Source organism: Melanotaenia boesemani, chromosome 2, assembly GCF_017639745.1.
Source record: "Melanotaenia boesemani isolate fMelBoe1 chromosome 2, fMelBoe1.pri, whole genome shotgun sequence".
NCBI lineage: Eukaryota > Metazoa > Chordata > Actinopteri > Atheriniformes > Melanotaeniidae > Melanotaenia > Melanotaenia boesemani.
This window is the reverse complement of record NC_055683.1, coordinates 8,835,314-8,854,298: the sequence shown is the minus strand read 5'-3', so window position 1 is coordinate 8,854,298 and position 18,985 is coordinate 8,835,314. Positions and strand designations below refer to the sequence as shown.

Genomic DNA, 18,985 nt, shown 5'->3' with positions numbered 1-18,985 from the left:
GGGAACCAAACAAAATAATCTACCAGTCCAATTTGCTATGAGCAGCTAAGTGGTGTAATAAAGTTGAATGAGCGCAGTGGGGGATGAGCTATGTCGTTTGTCTCCTACCAAACGACATAGGGGTTACACTTGTCTGTGGATGTAGAGAATGGAATGACCGTAAGACAATGTCTCAGGTATATAGATAGGTATATAGACCAGCAGAAGTTATGCGATCATGATCTGGAATCTCCTCTGGGAGCCACTGCTGAACAAGAGATTACTGCATGAAGACCTAGAAGGTTAATTACACCAGGTTATTCTGATTCAGATGGAGCACTCCAAAAGGTCCAGTATTTCCTTCCATACACCAAAATGAGAGCAAGTATTACTAGGCTGAGGCAGGCAGGTAAGGGAGGCAGAACAAACTGGTTAACAGGCAGATGAGATGAGCTGGAAACATACAGGAGTTAACTTTGATGTAGGGTTGTCACAGACAAAGATTTATATGTTTTAAAGAAACTTCACTGGCACCATTTAATGTTAAAATTAATTTTAAGACTTTGCTCTCAACCTTCAGAGCATTACATGGTCAGTCTCCTCTATATATGGCTGAACTGCTGCAGCATTACACATGCTGTCACAGTCTGAGGTCATCTAATCTTTTTATGGTTCCTCACACTTCAGGACTCAACAAGACCAATCTTTCCAAGCAGTCGCCCCCACTACAATTCCCTTGAAGCACAGGCAGACACAAGTGGCTTTCTTGCTACTAGTTTATTTGAAGAACCTCTCCCCAAATTTCACAGTAAAAACTGAAGAAAAAATGCTTCCAACCTCCAGCTTGTTGACACACCTCGATAAGGGACCACAGCTCTGCAAAGAACACAAGCACACTCATTGTAATTCTGGATTTTATCTTCAGTTTATTTCTGGGCTTAACTCAGGGTATTCTGTGTGATCCTGTGCCACCATGAGACTGTAAGTAACCTGTTGTTGCTCTGTTATGATGGTTTATTTGTTTTTTACGTGCCGCTAATAGTTTAAAGCCTTTGCAGTTACCTAAATAAATATCAGTATTTCCAGTATTTTAATAAACTCTTGTCCAACAGATCATTATTTTTCTGATACATACTTGAAATGTAGATGTTACGACCCCTGGTGATTCTAGGGGTACAAAGGCGTTGTACCCAAAACAAGTCGGAGTCGGATACTTATAATAAAACCAATTTATTTACAATAAAGTAAAAAGAAAACAAAAACAAGGAATCAGATCTCTAATAACAACCAAGGAAGCCAAAGGTAACCCAAAGTATTCAATAAATACAACAAACTTAGACATAAACAAAAAGCTCAACAAAAGTAAAACAAACCTGAACTCAATGTCTCGTTATAGGTAACCATGCCCACAATGGCAGTTTAACAACTTACAATAACCAAAGGAAAAAACAAAACACAAAAGGGGGAGCTGTTTCAACCTGCTACAATAAACTATCATACAAAGCAAAAGCAAGAAGCAGGCAATCCCAAACCACAAACTAATTTCTGTAACCAGAAATGCCTCACACAGGGTAACAAGTGTGCAAACACACAGAGTTCCAGTTTCAAATGGCGAGCTGTGCTGCAATCTCACACAGCTGCCCTGAATGAAGGTAATTCCATCCTTATGAACCAACAAGGTCTTTCTGGTTGGCCAGCCACAGAGGAAGCAGATCCGGAGGTGACCAATCCTGGCGAAGGAGGGTGGGTTCCCAGCATGAGGCTCTTAGACAATCAGGTCCCAAGCGAGGTCCATAGCCAATCGCCTATAAGCACGGGCACAGTTCTATTTACATACTAAATAACCAGCAGATAGGCCTGGGGCCATAACAGTAGGTCAGTTAGTTGAGTAGGTGTTTCAACCTGTGTGATCTATATCCGTCTGGCTATAGGCAAGGCCACTCTGCTGAAACTGCTCTCCTGTCAGTTACTGATTCCCTACGGCTTGCCAGATCTGGTAGTCAATCCTCAATCTTTATACTGCTGAACCTGTCTGCTGTCTTTGACATTGTCAACCATCATATAAAGTTCTCCACACTCTTGGAGCTTGGCATCTCAGGATCCATCCTCTCATGGTTAATGTCCTACTTCACAGGAGGATCCTTCAAAGTATCTTGGCAAGGTCTGGAGTGTCCAGATCACATGGGCTGACAACAAGGGTGCCTCAGGGCTCGGTGCTTGGCCCTATTCTCTTTCCACTATACACCTCCTCACTCGGTGCAGTCATTAGCTCTCATGGCTTCTCCTTCCACTGCTATGCAGATGACACTCAGCTTTTCCTTTCTTTTCCACCACAACACAACTGTCTCAATGCAAATATCAGCATGGTTTGCTGATATCTCTGCATAGATGAAGGATCGCCACCTTCAGCTAAATCTGTCCAAGACCAAGCTTATTGTCTTTCCAGCCAATCCTTCCTTACCACCACAGATAAGCATGCAGTTTGACTCTATCACACTTGTGCCTATGTCTTCTACCAGGAATCTTGATGTCATGGTAGACAACCAGCTGACCTTTAAGGACCATGTTGCCTCGGTTGCTCAATCGCGCTGATTTGCTCTCCACAACATCAGGAGGATCAGACCTTTCCTCACTGAACACACGGCACAGCTCCTGGTCCAGGCTCTAGTCATATCACGCATTGACTACTGCAGCTCCTTACTGACTGGCCTGCCTGCATGCTCAGTTATACCTCTACAGATGATTCAGAACGCAGCAGCACGTCCGGTCTTCAACCAGCCCAAAAGAGCTCATGTCACTCTGCTGCTGATCAGTTTTAAATTGGCTTCCAGTTGCAGCACGCATCAAATTCAAAGCTTTGCTTCTGGCTTACGAAAGAGCCCAAACGACCCCGGTATACCTCCACTCCTTAATACAGAGCTACACTTCTTCTCCACAGTTACGCTCTGCCAGTGAAAGACGCCTAGTGCTCCCACCATAACATGGTGTAAAATCAGTAGCTATACTCTTTTCCTCTGTTGTCCCCCGGTGGTGGAATGATATACCTAACTCCACCCAATCCGCAGAGTCCTTATCCACTTTTAAAAGCAAGCTAAAGACTCAGTTGTTCAAGGAGCATTTCTGCACTTAGCTTAACTCTTCTCCTCAACAGAATGAGTTAACAAGATTTGTCCAGTTCTTTGGCTCAACTAAGTACTGAGTAAGTACCATCCACTTCCAAAATTGTTAACATCTCGGTCCAAGCCTTCTGATTTCTGCTGTTATCCTTGTAAACTGCAGAAGAGGAACTACAACACGACACCCTCACCATACATTTGAGTGCAAGAGCACATTACACCTGCATCAGCTTCGCCAGCCCTACCGTATGCAGATGCTGCACGAGTATAAATCTAGCTTAACTTGGTGTCACCCATAATAACATAATGTTTACATAGTTCAAGGATGTAAATCTGCATGCGGGCTTTCATTTTTTAATTTGCCAGATGCTTTACACTTCTCCCTTGAATGATTTCCTGTCTGGCTGTATATGAACTGCTGAGCTTGATAAGATTTTGAAGTGTATGCCGTCAAAAATAGACCCGATGTCGTTTAGTGTTTAGTGGAGAGCTGTGACAATACGCTTCTGATATGCTTATGACATGTCGCGGTGCATCCGGTGTGAGCCAAATCGCTGATTGAAACGGCTACAATTAGCTCCAGAGGAGCTCACGAGAAGGTTTTTGAGTTTCCGAACATCAGTGTGTTAGTGTTTTTATTGAGAGAAAACTCCGGTGAGTGATAACTGTTAGTGCCTACCATAGCATGCTAGCTGCTGCAGACCACGGCAAATTGCTCATTTTGTGGATATACACTGCTCACAAAAATTAAAGGAACACTTTTTTTATTGGGCCTGGCATGAAATCAGTTAAACCTGTCTGATAATTTTCTGGTTGGTTAAGCAGCTGAGGGCATCGTTAATCACTTTCAGCTGTATTGGTGTTCATGGAATTAACAACAGGTGCACCACAGTGGCAACAATCAGAAAACCCTCAAAACAGGACTGGTTTTACATGTGGAGGTCATTTCAAGTTTCTCCCTCTTGATCTTTTTTGGCTGATTTTTCACTCGTGCTGGTTTTGGCTTGAGTAATTATCTCTACTGGCAGTAGGAGGCGATTCCTTAACCCTACAGAAGTTGCACAGGTTGTCCAACTTCTCCAGGATGGCACATCCACACGTGCTGCAGCAAGAAGGTTTAATGTGTCTCCCAGCACAATCTCCAGAACATGGAGGAGATTTCAGGAGACTGGTGGTTATTCTCGGAGAGCTGGACAGGGCCGTAGAAGGTCCTCAAGCCATCAGCAAGACCGATACCTGCTCCTTTGTGCAAGGCGGAACAGGCTGAGCACTGCTCGTGCCCTACAGAATGACCTCCAGAGGGCCACTGGTGTGAATGTCTCTACCCAAACAATCAGGAACAGACTTCATGAAGGTGGCCTGAGGGCCCGACGTCCTGTAGTGGGCCCTGTGCTCACTGCCCAGCACCGTGGAGCTCGACTGGCATTTGCTGAAGAACACCACAATTGGCAAGTCCGCCACTGGCGCCCTGTACTTTTCACAGACGAGAGCAGGTTCACCCTGAGCACCTGTGATAGACGTGAAAGAGTCTGGAGAAGACAAGGAGAACGTTATGCTGCCTGCAACGTTGTTCAACATGACAGGTTTGGTGGTGGGTCAGTGATAGTCTGGGGAGGCATATCCATGGAGGGACGCACAGACCTCTACTGCCTAGGAAATGGTTCTCTGACTGCCATAAGGTATCGAGATGAAATCCTTCAACCCATTGTCAGACCCTACGCTGGTGCAGTAGGTCCTGGTTTCCTCCTAATGCACGACAATGCCCGGCCTCATGTGGCAAGAGTATGCAGGCAGTACCTGGAGGATGAAGGAATTGAAACAATTGAATGGCCTTCACGATCCCCTGACTTAAACCCAATAGAACATGTGTGGGACATTATGTTTCGATCCATTAGGCGCCGCCAAGTTGCTCCTCAGACTGTACAACAGCTCAGGGATGCCCTCACACAGATCTGGGAGGAAATGCCACAAGACACCATCCGTCGTCTCATTAGGAGCATGCCGCGACGTTGTCAAGCATGCATACAAGCTCGTGGGGGCCACACAAGATACTGAAAAGCATTTTGAGTTGCAGAAATTAAGTTTTTGAAAAAATGGACTAGCCTGCCACATCTTCATTTCACTCTGATTTTAGGGTGTCTACACAATTGAGCCCTCTGTAGGCTGAAAACTTTTATTTCCATTAAAAGACTTGGCATCCTTTTGTTCCTAAGACATTGCCCTGTCGTTATTTGTATAGATATCCAACTTCATATTGAGATCTGATGTATCTAATGTGTTTCTTTAAAGTGCTTCTTTAATTTTTGTGGCAGTGTATTATTGTTAAGTGTGTCATTGTGCTGCTAAGACAATGTTTAAAACCTATCGGAGGCATTTGAGTTATTTAGTGACAGAAATTTAATTAATCATTTTAAACATGAGTGGAATGTGATTTGAGTTATAATTTATTCACTAAGCAGTGGGACAAGCTGAAACCCTTTAAAACAATTTATATCTACATAATTTTGTCTATGTTGGCTGTTTGAAAACGTTTTACAGCTGTATATGATACATTGCCAATGTGAACAGTTCATGTTTGTTGATTAAGACTAAAAAAGACAATAAATACTGTACAGTTGATTTAGATCAGTGTTTCTCAATCCTGGTCCTCGGGGACCACTGCCCTGCATGTTTAGAGGTATCCTTCTTTAAAGAAGCTTGTTAGCAGGCTTGCAAAGAACTTGACAAGCAGTTCAAATTAATAATTAATTTTTGGTGTATGAGTCAGTTGTGATGGCGTGCCAGAGCCTGGACCAGAGGCACCACATCTTCTGTCCATTATCCCTTTCCTCCTTTAAGTCCAGGGAGAAGCGTAGGCCTTTAGATTGGACAAACCCACTATTCTTAGCAGCTTCATAATTCATAATTAAAGTATTTATTGTCATTGTCACAGAAGAACAACGAAATTACGTTTGGAGCATCCACATGCATAGCTGACAAGGTGAAATACCTAAGTAACCCCTAAATACCAGATGTCCTCCTTCAGAAGTCGGCAGATAACCCTGATGATAATGCTGCGGGGCCTCAAATTGTCCTGGCAGGTTCTTCACATCAGATGGGCAACATCAGTGTCATCAGATGACTTTTATTTACCGGATGGCAAGATTTTTTTTGGCAAATACCAACCACCTCCTCATGCACATTTTTCTTTTCAGTCTCCAGAATGCCGTATAGCCTCAAATTCCACCGACGACCATGGTTTTCCAGGTCCACCACACGAGCCACAGTTTTCCATTAAAAGGATTGACATGACTTTGGGAAATTATTTATATCTAGAATCGATTCCCACTCTCTTTTAATAAGTCAGTTTCTGGTCAGGAGGCTGGTGGCAGGTAAGTGACGCTAATGCTGTAGGTGACGTAGTTCCGGGGGAGACGGCAGATTCAAACTAGGCGCGCCCAAACATTTCTACTTTCATTCGATTGTATTTTGTGCCAACTTAATCAAAATATTCTTTAAAGTAGGACTATAGTGTCTTTAAAAGGTACACTCTGGAGCACAGCGGGGAGGATTTGGCCAGCCTGACAGATTTTATAGATCGTTGTTACGACAGAATCGTCATGGGGAAACCAAACAACACGTCAACCCCCTCCACCGCATCTAAGTCCAAGAGACAGCGAAATGAGGATTCACCTGGAGCTGTTTCACCACCGGGGAACGACTCAACAGATGTTCTGATCTCTATAGATAAAAAACTCAGTAGTTTTGATGCGCGTTTGAGTCTGGTAGAAATTCTCCACAAGGAGTTCCAGGCGCTACGTGAATCATTAGAATTTAGCCAGAAGCAGGTGGAAAGTCTGGCTGCAGAAAATGCCGGTCTCAGAGAGACGGTAAAATCCCTCACCGAGGGCTTGACCCGTCTCTCAGATGAAAATAAGATGATTAAGGAAACGGTGATCGATCTGCAGGCGCGGAGCATGAGAGAGAACCTGGTATTTGCAGGGATTCCAGAGCAGACGGAGGAGGACCCCGAGACCACGGTGAAAAACTTCATCAAAACCCACCTGAAGCTCCCGGAGGAAACGGTGAAAAACATCTCCTTTCACAGAGTCCATCGGCTCGGCGGGAGGAAACCCGGGTCCAGCATACCAAGACCCATAGTAGCGAAGTTCGTCAGCTTCAAACAGAAGGAGCAGGTGAAGAACCAGGGCCGCGAACTGAAGGGGACCAACTTCGGAGTAAACGACCAATATCCGAGAGAGATTCTGGACCGACGGAGAGTCCTGTTTCCCATCAGAAGGAAATCTATGGCTAATGGCGCTCGCGCTGTCATCGCGGTGGATAAACTGTTCATTAATGGACAACTGTACCGCGACCCGGACATCACTCCGTGGCTCTTCTGATCCCAGGTGCTGTAAGTCAATCTCTCCAAATGATCACTCTTAACTCGCCATTATAGATCACTGACAGTAGAACACACTGCTCGTCTCACCACAGCCTCTACACCTAGATCGATGTATTTTTTTCTGTTTCACCACTCTTCTCACTTTTCACTTTTCACTATCTTTCTATTTCACGTCTTCACTGTTAATTGTAATCCAGCACGCAACACCGTCAGGACGCACAGCCGCACCATACATGATACATATAAACACTCGCGTTTTATGTATGAGAGAACACGCATCAAGGTAGACTACATATACGGACATTTAACATACGGACAAACGCGCGCAATCAGGCTGCATGCAAACACGCGCGAACACGCAAGAGGGGCGCACAAAGACACACGCTTCAGTAACACGCATGAAGCATTAAACCGTTCACAATAACCATGTTAAAAATCGTCTGTTGGAATGTACATGGAGCCGGTTCCAGGGAGAAGAGGTTGAAGATCTTTAATAAATTACAGGAGCTGCAGGCTGACATTGTCTTACTACAAGAGACTCATTTAACAAACTCAACCATAGATCTTCTTAAAACAGCTCAGTTTCCTCATGTTTACTCAGCCTGTTATAATTCTAGGCAGAGAGGAGTAGCTACTCTTATTAATAAGAGACTAAATTTTGACATAGATAGCACAGTAGTGGATCCGGAAGGCAGATTTCTGATAACTTTATTATCTATTTGTAATATCAAATTATGTATTACCAATGTGTACGGCCCCAATGCAGATGATCCCTCCTTTTTCCACTCCCTGTTTGCTACACTCCAGAATTATTCAGATAACAGAATAGTGCTAGCTGGTGATTTTAATGTAGTCTTGACTGAACAAGATCGCTGCAGCACATCAGGTAGTCATCGAGTCTGGCAGTCGTCAGAAACTGTCAAACAGTACATGAAGGATTTTGGTCTTTGCGATGCTTGGCGCTCTCACCATCCTAAACTAAGAGAATACACCTTCTTCTCTTCAGTTCACCACTCCTTCTCTAGAATAGATTATATTTTAAATAGTAACTCACTAATGGGCGACATTTCAGAGACTCAGATACATCCAATCAGCATCAGCGATCACGCACCAGTTTCATTCAGTCTGAGAATCAAAATAATAAACCGATTGGTAAAAGCTGGAGATTTAACACCTCTTTATTGAAAGATCCTGAGTTTATTGATTATTTTAAAAAAGAATGGTCAATTTATATAGAAAAAAATGACATGCCTGAAACTTCAGCGTGTCTCCTTTGGGAAGCAGGAAAAGCAGTAATGCGAGGGAAAATAATTTCCTTCTCCTCACATAAGAAGAAGAAGGAAACAGCAAGAGTTTTAGAATTAGAACTCAGGATTAAATCATTGGAGGAGGCTTACCGCATTTCCCCTGAAGAGCACACAATGAATAATATAAGGAAAACTAAATTGCAGCTTAAAGAAATTATAGATAAAAAAACACAGTTTTTAGTGCAAAGACTTCGCTTGGAGAACTTTGAACATAGTAACAAATCTGGAAAGTTTTTAGCAAATCAACTAAAAACAAACAAGGAGAAAACAACAATCTCCTCTGTTAAAGATCAAGACGGAAACATCAGCCATGACCCAGACAAGATAAATGACACGTTTAGAAGCTTCTATAAAACATTATATGAATCACAGATTAATCCAACAGATGAACATATTGAACAATTTTTAAACAACATTAATCTACCAAAACTAAAAAATGAAAATAAAATAACTTTAGATGCACCTATTACTGTAGATGAACTCCACGAAGCTCTCCAACATATGCCCAACAATAAAGCCCCGGGTCCAGATGGTTACTCAGCAGAATTTTACAAGGAATTCTGGACAACGCTAGCTCCTACATTTTATAATATGTTGTTAGAAATACAGGAAAAACAAAAAACACCGCAAAATATGAACTTAGCTAATATAACACTATTGCTAAAACCAGGCAAAGACCCCACACTTCCATCCAGTTACCGTCCCATATCTTTAATAAATGTAGACCTGAAAATAATTAGTAAAGCTCTTGCCAGAAGGATAGAAAAAATAACCCCTCTTATAATACATCCGGACCAGACAGGTTTTATAAAAGGTCGACATTCATCTACTAACACGCGTAGACTAATTAACCTCATAGATTACTCTACTTTACATAATCTAGAATCCACAATCATTTCTCTAGATGCAGAAAAAGCCTTCGACAGGGTAAACTGGAAGTTTCTATTTGCAACACTAGACAAATTTGGGTTTGGACCTGCTTTCATAGAGTGGATTAAAATATTATATAATAACCCAAATGCATGTGTGAAAACCAACGATCAAACTTCTCCAAGCTTCCGCTTACAGAGAGGCACCAGACAGGGCTGTCCACTCTCCCCCTCACTTTTTGCCATTTTCATAGAGCCGTTAGCAGCTGCTATTAGACAAAATATAGAAATTAAAGGAATCCAGGGCAAAAACATAGAACATAAAATAAGTCTTTTTGCAGATGATGTATTACTTTTCCTTCAGAACTCACAAACATCACTCTCTGAGACAATCACAGTTATTAATAAGTTCTCATCAATATCTGATTATTCTATTAACTGGTCTAAGACTACAGCCATGTCCATCAACTGTGACCTACAAAACATCGATAATATCAAAATACAGACAGGAAACATTAGATATTTAGGTATAAATATTTCCCCCAGATTATCAGATTTAACAAAATTAAACTATGTTCAGCTACTAAAAACAATAGAAGATGATCTCTTACGGTGGAGGCGCTTACCCATCTCACTAATGGGGAGAGTTGCCACCATTAAGATGATGATTCTACCTAAAGTTAATTATTTATTTTCAATGATACCCACTAAACCCTCCACCAGTTGGTTTAAATCTCTGGACTCTTTCATATCCAAGTTTCTTTGGAAAAACAAGCCGTCACGTATCAGTCTTAAAACCTTACAGCAGACTAAAGATAGAGGAGGACTGGATCTACCAAACTTTAATCACTACTTTATAGCTAACAGGCTGCAGTACATCTCAATGTGGCTCAAACCCAGTTATCTGGATGAGCCGTGGCTAGATGGGGAGCAGGCTTTGTGTGAGGACTTAGTCATCTCTGACCTGCCGTTCATCAGCTCAACCATTAAACCATATAAGTGCTTTAAAAGCCTTAACATCCGTTTTTTCCTTAATGGCTTGGTGGGAATTCTGTAAGATAACCAGATCTTCCCTCTTTCCATGTAGACTTACACCCATCTGGAACAACCCTGACATCCTGCAGAACAAAAAGATGATAAACTTCACTCAATGGAAGACTAAAGGAATACAACAGTTAGGACAGATAATAGAAAATGGAAACTTTGTATCTTTCAACACAATTGTCTCACAGTATGGAATCAACAGCAATAAATTCTTAGAGTACCACCAACTAAAATCAATTATATGTAAGAAGTATACCCCTGTACAGTTAGACTTGCAGCTTCCTGTCAGAATAGCAGAATTCTTGAATCTTAATACTCCAAAATTATTATCAAAAATATATAGATTACTTGCAAAGCTAGAAGACAGGATATCTCTCCCAACTTCAAAATGGGAAGATGATTTATCTAATAACTTTGATCAGAAAAGATGGTCACAAATATGTTTAAACATGTTTAAAATGACTCAGAATTCAAATATACAACTAATACAATTCAAAATTCTCCATAGAACTCATTATACAGGACACAGGATGTTCAGGATGGGCCTTTCACCATCAGATATCTGCCCACACTGCTCTGAGAACACTTCTGATAGCTACATCCATGCGCTGTGGTCCTGCACACCTGTCCAAAGGTTCTGGATTAAGGTGTGTGAAGATCTCTCAAAATGGTTTAAAACCAGTTTTTCTGCAAACCCCACACTTTGCCTACTGGGCAACCTGGGTGACACTAACATAGGAATACACTCCATAAACTTGGTCCTCGCAGTCTTATGCATCGCAAAGAAAACTATCCTTGTGAACTGGAAAGATAAGAATAATTTGTCTATCCAGCAGTTTAGAAATCTCCTGTTAGATCACATCAGCATTGAGACAATGTCTGCCTCCTCCAGGAACCAATCAGATGACTTTCATTCCCTCTGGTCCCCTGTGACTGGCTACATCACCTAATGTAGGTGGAGGATTGCGGCTTCGCTGGGATGGGGGTGGATATGGGTGGGGGGTCCCTGGTGGCTTCGGGTCTCCGGTTGTCTCCTGGGTGGGGATCTCGGCTGCTCCGCTGCTGGGTCGGCTGGGGGTTCCGGTCTGGGCGGGCGGCATTGGGTGGGCCCCGGGGTGGGACTGCCTCGTGGCGGTGGGGGGTGGCTGCCGGGGTGCCTGGGTCGGTGTCCGTCGGCCCCTGGCCGGGTGGCCGGTCGGGCCCGGGGTGGGCCGGGTGGGGGCCCCGGGCTCTGGGGTGTCGGGTCTCCCCCCTTTCCTGGGGGTGGGGGGTCTGCCGCTGCTGGGGGGGGCTGGGCCCGTCCGGATGTGCCGTGCCGGGGGTTGGTCCGTGCCCTGGTGCTTGGTCGCAGCCCCGGAACCTGGGTGGGGGTGTGTTTGTATATAGGTGGGTGTGTGTGTGTGTGTGTGTCTGTAGGTATGCGGGTGTGTGGGTGGGTGTAGAGGGATGTGTGTGCTGTATGTGTGTGTGGGTGTGTATGAAGGTCTAGGTGTGTGCGTGTATGTGTGTGTGAGTGGTGTGCGGGTGTGTGTGTGGAGGTCTATGTGGGATGTGTGTGTGGGTGTGTGTGAAGGTGTGTATATATGAGTGTGTGCACGTGGAGGTCGAGGTGTGTGTGGAGGAGTGAAGGAGTGGGTGGAGGCGTGAGTATGTATGGAGGTGCTTGTGTGTATATGCAGGTATGTATGTGAGTGCGTGTGTAGTGGTGTATGTGTATGGAGGGGTATGAGAGTGTGTGTGTATGTGGGCACCGGTGTGTGTGTTTATAGGTATGTGCGTGAAGTGTGTGTGTGGAGGTATGTGCACGTATTGAGGTGTTGGTGTATAGAGGTGTGTGAGAGGGTGTGTGAGTGGCTGGGGGAAAAAAAAAAAAAAAAAAAAAAAAAAAAGAAGTGTGTGCGTTTGCAGGGGGTTAGGACGTGTCCTCTGGGGGGCGCCCTGGCCGGGTGTTGGGGGCGTGGGCCTGGGGTTCCCTTCCTTTGCCTCGCCCCCCTCCCACTCAGAAAGAGGAAAGTGGCCCCTTGGGCTGGTGGCTGGCCCCTGGGGGGGTTTGTGGCGTGCCTGGGTTGGGGTGCCTGCTCCGGGCCTGTGACGCCCTTCGGGGCCGGCGGGGGACGGGGGCGCCCTAAGCCACTGGCGGGTCGTCTTCCAGGGGGGAGGCTTACTCCCCTCTGGACCTACATCTCCTGACCCCTCCCCTCCCCCACTCTTCACTACATACACAGGTAGGGCTGTGGGAGGTGTGCTTGTTGCGCTGGGCGGGGCAGGGGGGTCATCATAGTGGCCCTGTTGCTTTGCCGAGCGGCAGCATGCCTCCCAGCTTTTAATTCCACTTAGTCACTGAGCACAAATAACATTTGCAACATACAAACACGTTTTGGGGGGTGGAACATGCGAGGTCAGGTGGGTGGGACTGCTCAGGTGGCCCCACCCCCTCCTCAATGCAGTTACTGCCCCCCAATTTTAACCCTCTTTTTTTAATTGCAAACAGCACATAATATATTCCATCACTAGTGGGGGAGGGAGGGGGGATGGGGTCTTCAAGCGCCCCTGTCTCCATGGATGGCCCGCGGGCGGGGCGGACCGGGTGGCCTGTCGCGTTGGCCCGGGGCGTAGGCGGGCTGTCCCGGGGGGCTTTGGCTGCTGGCCCTGGGGGGAAGGTGCTGTTTTGGGGGTGGGGAGTGGGGGGCGGGGGCGGGGTGGGGGGTTGGGGGCCTGGCTCGTGTCTCCTCGCCTCCTGGCTGGGGCTGTCCCCCCGTGGCGTGGGGAGGCGGGAGGATGGTGGTGGGGGGGTGGTGTTTGTGTGTGTGTGTGTTGGGGGGGGGGGGTGGTGTGTGGGTGGGAGAGTGGTGTGGGTGTGGGGGGATGGGTGGTGGAGGGATGGTGTGTGGAGGTGGATGCGTGGTGTGTGGGAGGGGGGGTGGTGTGGGTGTGGGAGGATGAGTGGTGGAGGGATGATGTATGTGTGGGAGGATGGGGTATGTGTGGGAGAATGTATGGTGCAGGGATGGGGGAGTGTGTGGGAGGATGGATGGTGGAAGGATGGTGTGTGTGCGGGAGGATGGGTGGTGTATGGGAGGGAGGATGGTGTGTGTGTGGGGGAGGATGGGGTACGTGAAGGTGGATGTTTGGTGTAGGAGAATGATGTATGTGTGGGAGGATGGGTAGTGGAAGGAAGGTGTGTGTGTGTGTGTATGGGAGGTGTGAAGGTGGATGAATGGTGTGTGAGAGGGAGGATGGTGTATGTGTGGGAGGATGAGTGGTGGAGGGATGATGTGTGTGTGGGAGGATGGGATAGGTGTGGGAGAGTGTATGGTGGAAGGATGGTGAGTGTGTGGGAGGAAGGATGGTGTGTGTGTGGAAGGATGGATGGTGGAAGGATGGTGTGTGTGTGTGGGAGGACAGAGTATCTGAGGGTTGAATGGTGTATGCGTGGGAGGATAAATGGAGGAGTGGAAGGAGAGTGTGTGTGTTTGTGTGTGTGTGTGTTGGTCTGGGGGGGGGCAGGACTGGTTCTCGGGGTGTGCGGCTGGGCGCTGGGGTGTGGGGCTGGCCTCTGGTGGTGGCCGTCTGGGCGGGCCGGGTCCCCCCGGGTGGCGTGCTGGCCCTCGGCCTGTGGGGGAGGGGGGTGTCCCTGCGCTCCTGGGCCCGGGCCCTCTGCCCCGTCTGTCCCGGGCGGCCGGTGCCCGGGGGGGTCGGGGACTGCTGGGGTCTCCTGCTGCTGCCTTCCTGGGCGGGCGAGTGGTCGTCTCTGTGGACCGGTCGGGATCTGTTGCCTGCGGGGGAGCTGGTGGCCTGGGTCTCGGGACCGCTGGCCTGACTCTGGCCTCTGTTCAAGTGAGGTGGCATCTGCATGATCACTCTGCATGGTCACTCCTTCCTGAACGTCTCCACACAGTCTTTGCGTCGCCGTGTGGCCGAGTTCTCCAACACATCCACACAGGTTTCTCTGCGCGTGTTCTTGAATACAGCAGTTTCACCTATATCTATTATCATATTTTGTTTCTTTTTTTAATTATTTCTGTTCTTATTATTATTATTACTCTTACTCTTATTATTATTATTGTTACTATTATCAACTAGTTGTGTAATGACCTACTGGCTAGGATGATCTTAGCTATATATGTTGTAAGTAGTATGGATTACATGGTCTTCTGTATGATGTTTCAAGTCCCCACCCGCACTCCCCACACCCTTTCTGTCCCTCTCTCTCCCATCCCTCTTCTCTCTACTTTCTTTTCTCTCTCTCTCTCTCTGTCCCCTCCGGTCGAGTCCTTCATTAAGAGTCTGATTTAATAAAGTTTTTCATCAAGAGGGACTTTATACATGTAGTATAAATCCCTGCTTGATAGAGTAAAATTGCCCAGCACCAGACAGCAGCCAGACAATCATTCTGTTTGCAACGATGCTGGACAAGACAGGTTAAAAAAAAAAAAAAAAAAAAATAAGTCAGTGTCTCAAATTCTGGATTCTTGGTTCCTGCAGCAGTTAAACTGGAAGTCACCACAAACACACTCAATAAAATCCAATATAATCCATTTATGTACATACGTCATTTTTCTTATTTTTTATAATTCTTATACATTAACAAGTTCTGGGGTTAACCTGTCACCGTTGCACCGCCGCTCTCCCTCTCCAGAATACTAATGAAACACACCTGCAGGTAATCCCAGCTCCAGGTCTTTTAAGCTCCAGTTCTCCTGCAAGTCTCCATCGGACCTCGTTCATGCCTGCAGAACTCTTCGTCTTCCCTGTCCCGGTCCCGACTGGCCAAGCTGACCACTTGGACTTTGAATGAACTCTGAGATCATAAGATTCTTTCTGAAGCAAATACCCTGTGATCAAATAAACCTCATAACCCAGTCCTGTCTCCTGGAGGTCCTTCGTAACAGAACCTGTGTGGAGTTAGCATGTTCTCCAACTCTGCATAGGTTTTCTCCTGGTTTCCTGCCACAGTCCAAAGACCTGTATGTTAGATAGGTTTGAGTCTCTAAACTCTCTCTAGGTGTGAGTGTGAATCTGATTGAAGGTTTTTCTCTCTGTGTTGGTTCTATGATGGACCAGGAACATCTCCAGCCCCCCCACTACCCTGCATTTGAATAATCCATTATCACATTAAATGGTGTTTAAAACAAATAAAAAAACATGCGAGTATGACCGCTTTCAGCGTCTGTAGGATCATTGTGTATTTTATTTCTCGATAAAAACCAGAGACTTAGAGATATACATTTGTTCATATGTAGAATGTGACTCAGCAACAATAAAGTGTTGCATAAGGAGAAGTGTGTTGGACTGGTTCTGCATACCTCATCTGTTCTGACCAGACAATGTGGAGGCTGCAAATATATAAATCAATGTCTGATACTCATCTCTGAGGTCATATGTTGTAAACTGACACCTCTGTTATATGTACGGTTTCATTCAGTTACCTCTCTTGGTACAAAAAACCCTAATTATTTACTAAAATACAGAAAAAGTACACAAACATACAATTTTGGAAACATTATTTCTACATAGTTTAGACTCTTTGGATGCAATAAGATTTTGCTTTAAAATGCTTTAGATGACTGTTTTTTTTTTTTTTTTATTTCTGTTTTATTTATTTTGTGAATTTAACCAAGTTTACTTTCTTCTGTGAAGCACTTTGTGACCTTTCTCTGTGAAAGGTGCTGTATAAATAAATCCTACTCAGTGTGGCAGCATTTCTTTTAAGATAAAAAAACAAAGCAGAGTAAATAAAGGTGGTGGATTATAACAAAGGTTATTTACTTACAACAAACAGTTTATAAATGTGTTGATTCTCTAAACATCAATCTTCAAACCACTTATATTTTTTTTCTAACTTCCTGTCCAGGTTGAGTGCGTGTGGTCTCTCAGAGAGAAGCTGTGGACCTCTGTCCTCAGTCCTCAGCTCCAAGTCCTCCAGTCTGACAGAACTGGACCTGAGCAACAACGACCTGCAGGACTCAGGAGTAAAGAAGCTGTGTGGTGGACTGAAGAGTCCAGACTGCAAACTGGAAACTCTCAGGTCAGGATTCATCAAACTAAAAGTTTAAAAGAGTTTTTATTCATGAGTAACAAACTTGCGGAAGCTGTGTGTATGAATATCAGATGAATGTATGTATGTATGTATGTATGTTTGTATCTTTATTGTCATTGCAACAAGTGCAAAAAAAAAAATTTCCAGTACAAACCCATCCAAGATTAGACAACAACAACAACAAACAGGATCAGGCAGACTGAGGCAGCAGCCGTCGAGCAGTGCGCCATTTTCACAGATGGAAAAGATAACATGAGGGAGAGTAAACGGGATGAGGCTAGAAAAAAGGCGTCTCTACATTGGGCCTTGACAGGCCCATTGTAGAGATACAAAGAAAAGCACACCTTAGTACATGAAAGCACATAATTCAGACATCCACAACATAAACACATGGCAGGGGGGGAGAGGGGTCTCTCAACGCAGCTAAGTGAGGACGCAGCTGAACTTGAGCAGGTAAGTGACGCTAATGCTGTAAATGACGTAGTTCCGGGGAGACGGCAGATTCAAACTAGGCGTGCTCAAACATTTACAGTGCCTTGCAAAAGTATTCACCCCCTTGGCCTTTCACCGAATTTGTTACATTGCAACCTCTAATTTGAATATTTTTTTACAAATCAAAATTTTATTTGATGGATCTGCACAAAATAGTCCAAGTTTTGAAGTGAAATGAGAAATATAAATAAAAAAAAGACATTTCAAAAATAAAAAACTGAAAATTGCCATGTGCATATGTATTCACCCCCCCAATGTCAGTACTTTGTAGAGCCACCTTTTGCGGCGATCACAGCTGCAAGTCGTTTTTGATAAGTCTTTACGAGTTTACCACATCTTGCCACTGGGATTATTGCCCATTCTTCAGGGGAAAACTGCTCCAGCTCCTTCAGGTTTGATGGTTTGCGCTTATGAACAGCAATCTTTAAGTCTGACCACAGATTCTCAGTTGGATTGAGGTCTGGACTTTGACTAGGCCATTCCAACACATTTACATTTTTCTCCTTAAGCCACTCAAGTGTTGCTTTAGCAGTATGCTTGGGGTCATTGTCCTGCTGGAAGGTGAACCTCCGTCCTAGTCTCAGATCACTGACATTGATAGAGGTTTTGCTCAAGAATACTTCTGTATTTAGCACCATCCATCTTTCCTTCGACTCGGACCAGTTTCCCAGTGCCTGCTGCTGAAAAACATCCCCACAGCATGATGCTGCCACCACCATGTTTCACTGTGGGGATGGTGTTCTTGGGGTGATGGGATGTATTAGGTGTGCGGCAGACATACCATTTTCCTTGATGGCCAAAAAGCTCAATTTTAGTCTCATCTGACCAGAGCACCTTTCTCCATACATTTTGACAATCTCTCACGTGCCTTTGTGCAAAGTCAAAACGTGCCTTCTTATTTTTAGCAGAAAGTAATGGCTTTCTTCTGGCCACCCTTCCATAAAGCCCAGCTCTGTGGAGTGTACAGCTGATTGTGGTCCTATGGACAGATACTCCAGCCTCTGCTGTGGAACTCTGCAGCTCCTCCAGGGTTACCTTCGGTCTCTGGGCTGCCTCTCTGATTAATGCCCTCCTTTCCCGGTCTGTCAGTTTTGGTGGGCGGCCCTCTCTTGGCAGGTTTGTTGTGGTGCCATGTTCTTTCCATTTGATGATGATGATTTTATGGTGCTCCTGGGGATCATCAAGGATTTATATATATTTTTTATAACCTAACCCAGACTTGAACTTCACAACAACTTTGTCTCTGACTTGTTTGGAGAGTTCTTTGGTCTTCATAGTGGTGTTTGGTTAGCGGCACCCCTTCATTAGATGTTGCAGCCTCTGAGACCTTTCAGAAGAGGTGTATATATACTGATAGATCATGTCACACTTAAATTGGACACAGGTGAACTTTGTTTCACTCATAGTGACTTCTGAAGGTAATTGGTTGGGCCAGAGCATTTTAGGGCCTTCATAACAAAGGGGGTGAATACATATGCACATGGCAACTTTCAGTTTTGTATTTTTGAAATGTCTTTTTTGTATTTATATTTCTCATTTCACTTTTGCAAGGCACTGCATACTTTCATTCAATTGTATTTTGTGCCAGCCTAATCAAAATATTCTTTAAAGTAGGAAAATAGTGTTTTTAAAAGGTACACTCTGGAGCACAGCGAGGAGCATTTGGCCAGCGTGACAGATTTTAAAGATCATTGTTACGACAGAATCGTCATGGGGAAACCAAACCACACGTCCACCCCCTCCACCTCATCTAA

At 45.0% G+C, this 18,985-nt stretch overlaps 1 protein-coding gene across 1 annotated transcript in view; it reads left to right on the top strand.

The window, feature by feature from the left end:
• The window catches only part of LOC121653849 (NACHT, LRR and PYD domains-containing protein 3-like), a 65,542-nt gene that overhangs the window by 24,941 nt on the left and 21,616 nt on the right, over positions 1-18,985 (top strand). Inside the window, exon 9 of the mRNA XM_042007565.1 lies at positions 16,554-16,727. Coding sequence (XP_041863499.1) covers positions 16,554-16,727 — 174 coding nt within the window. The remainder of the gene's footprint in view (positions 1-16,553; positions 16,728-18,985) is intronic.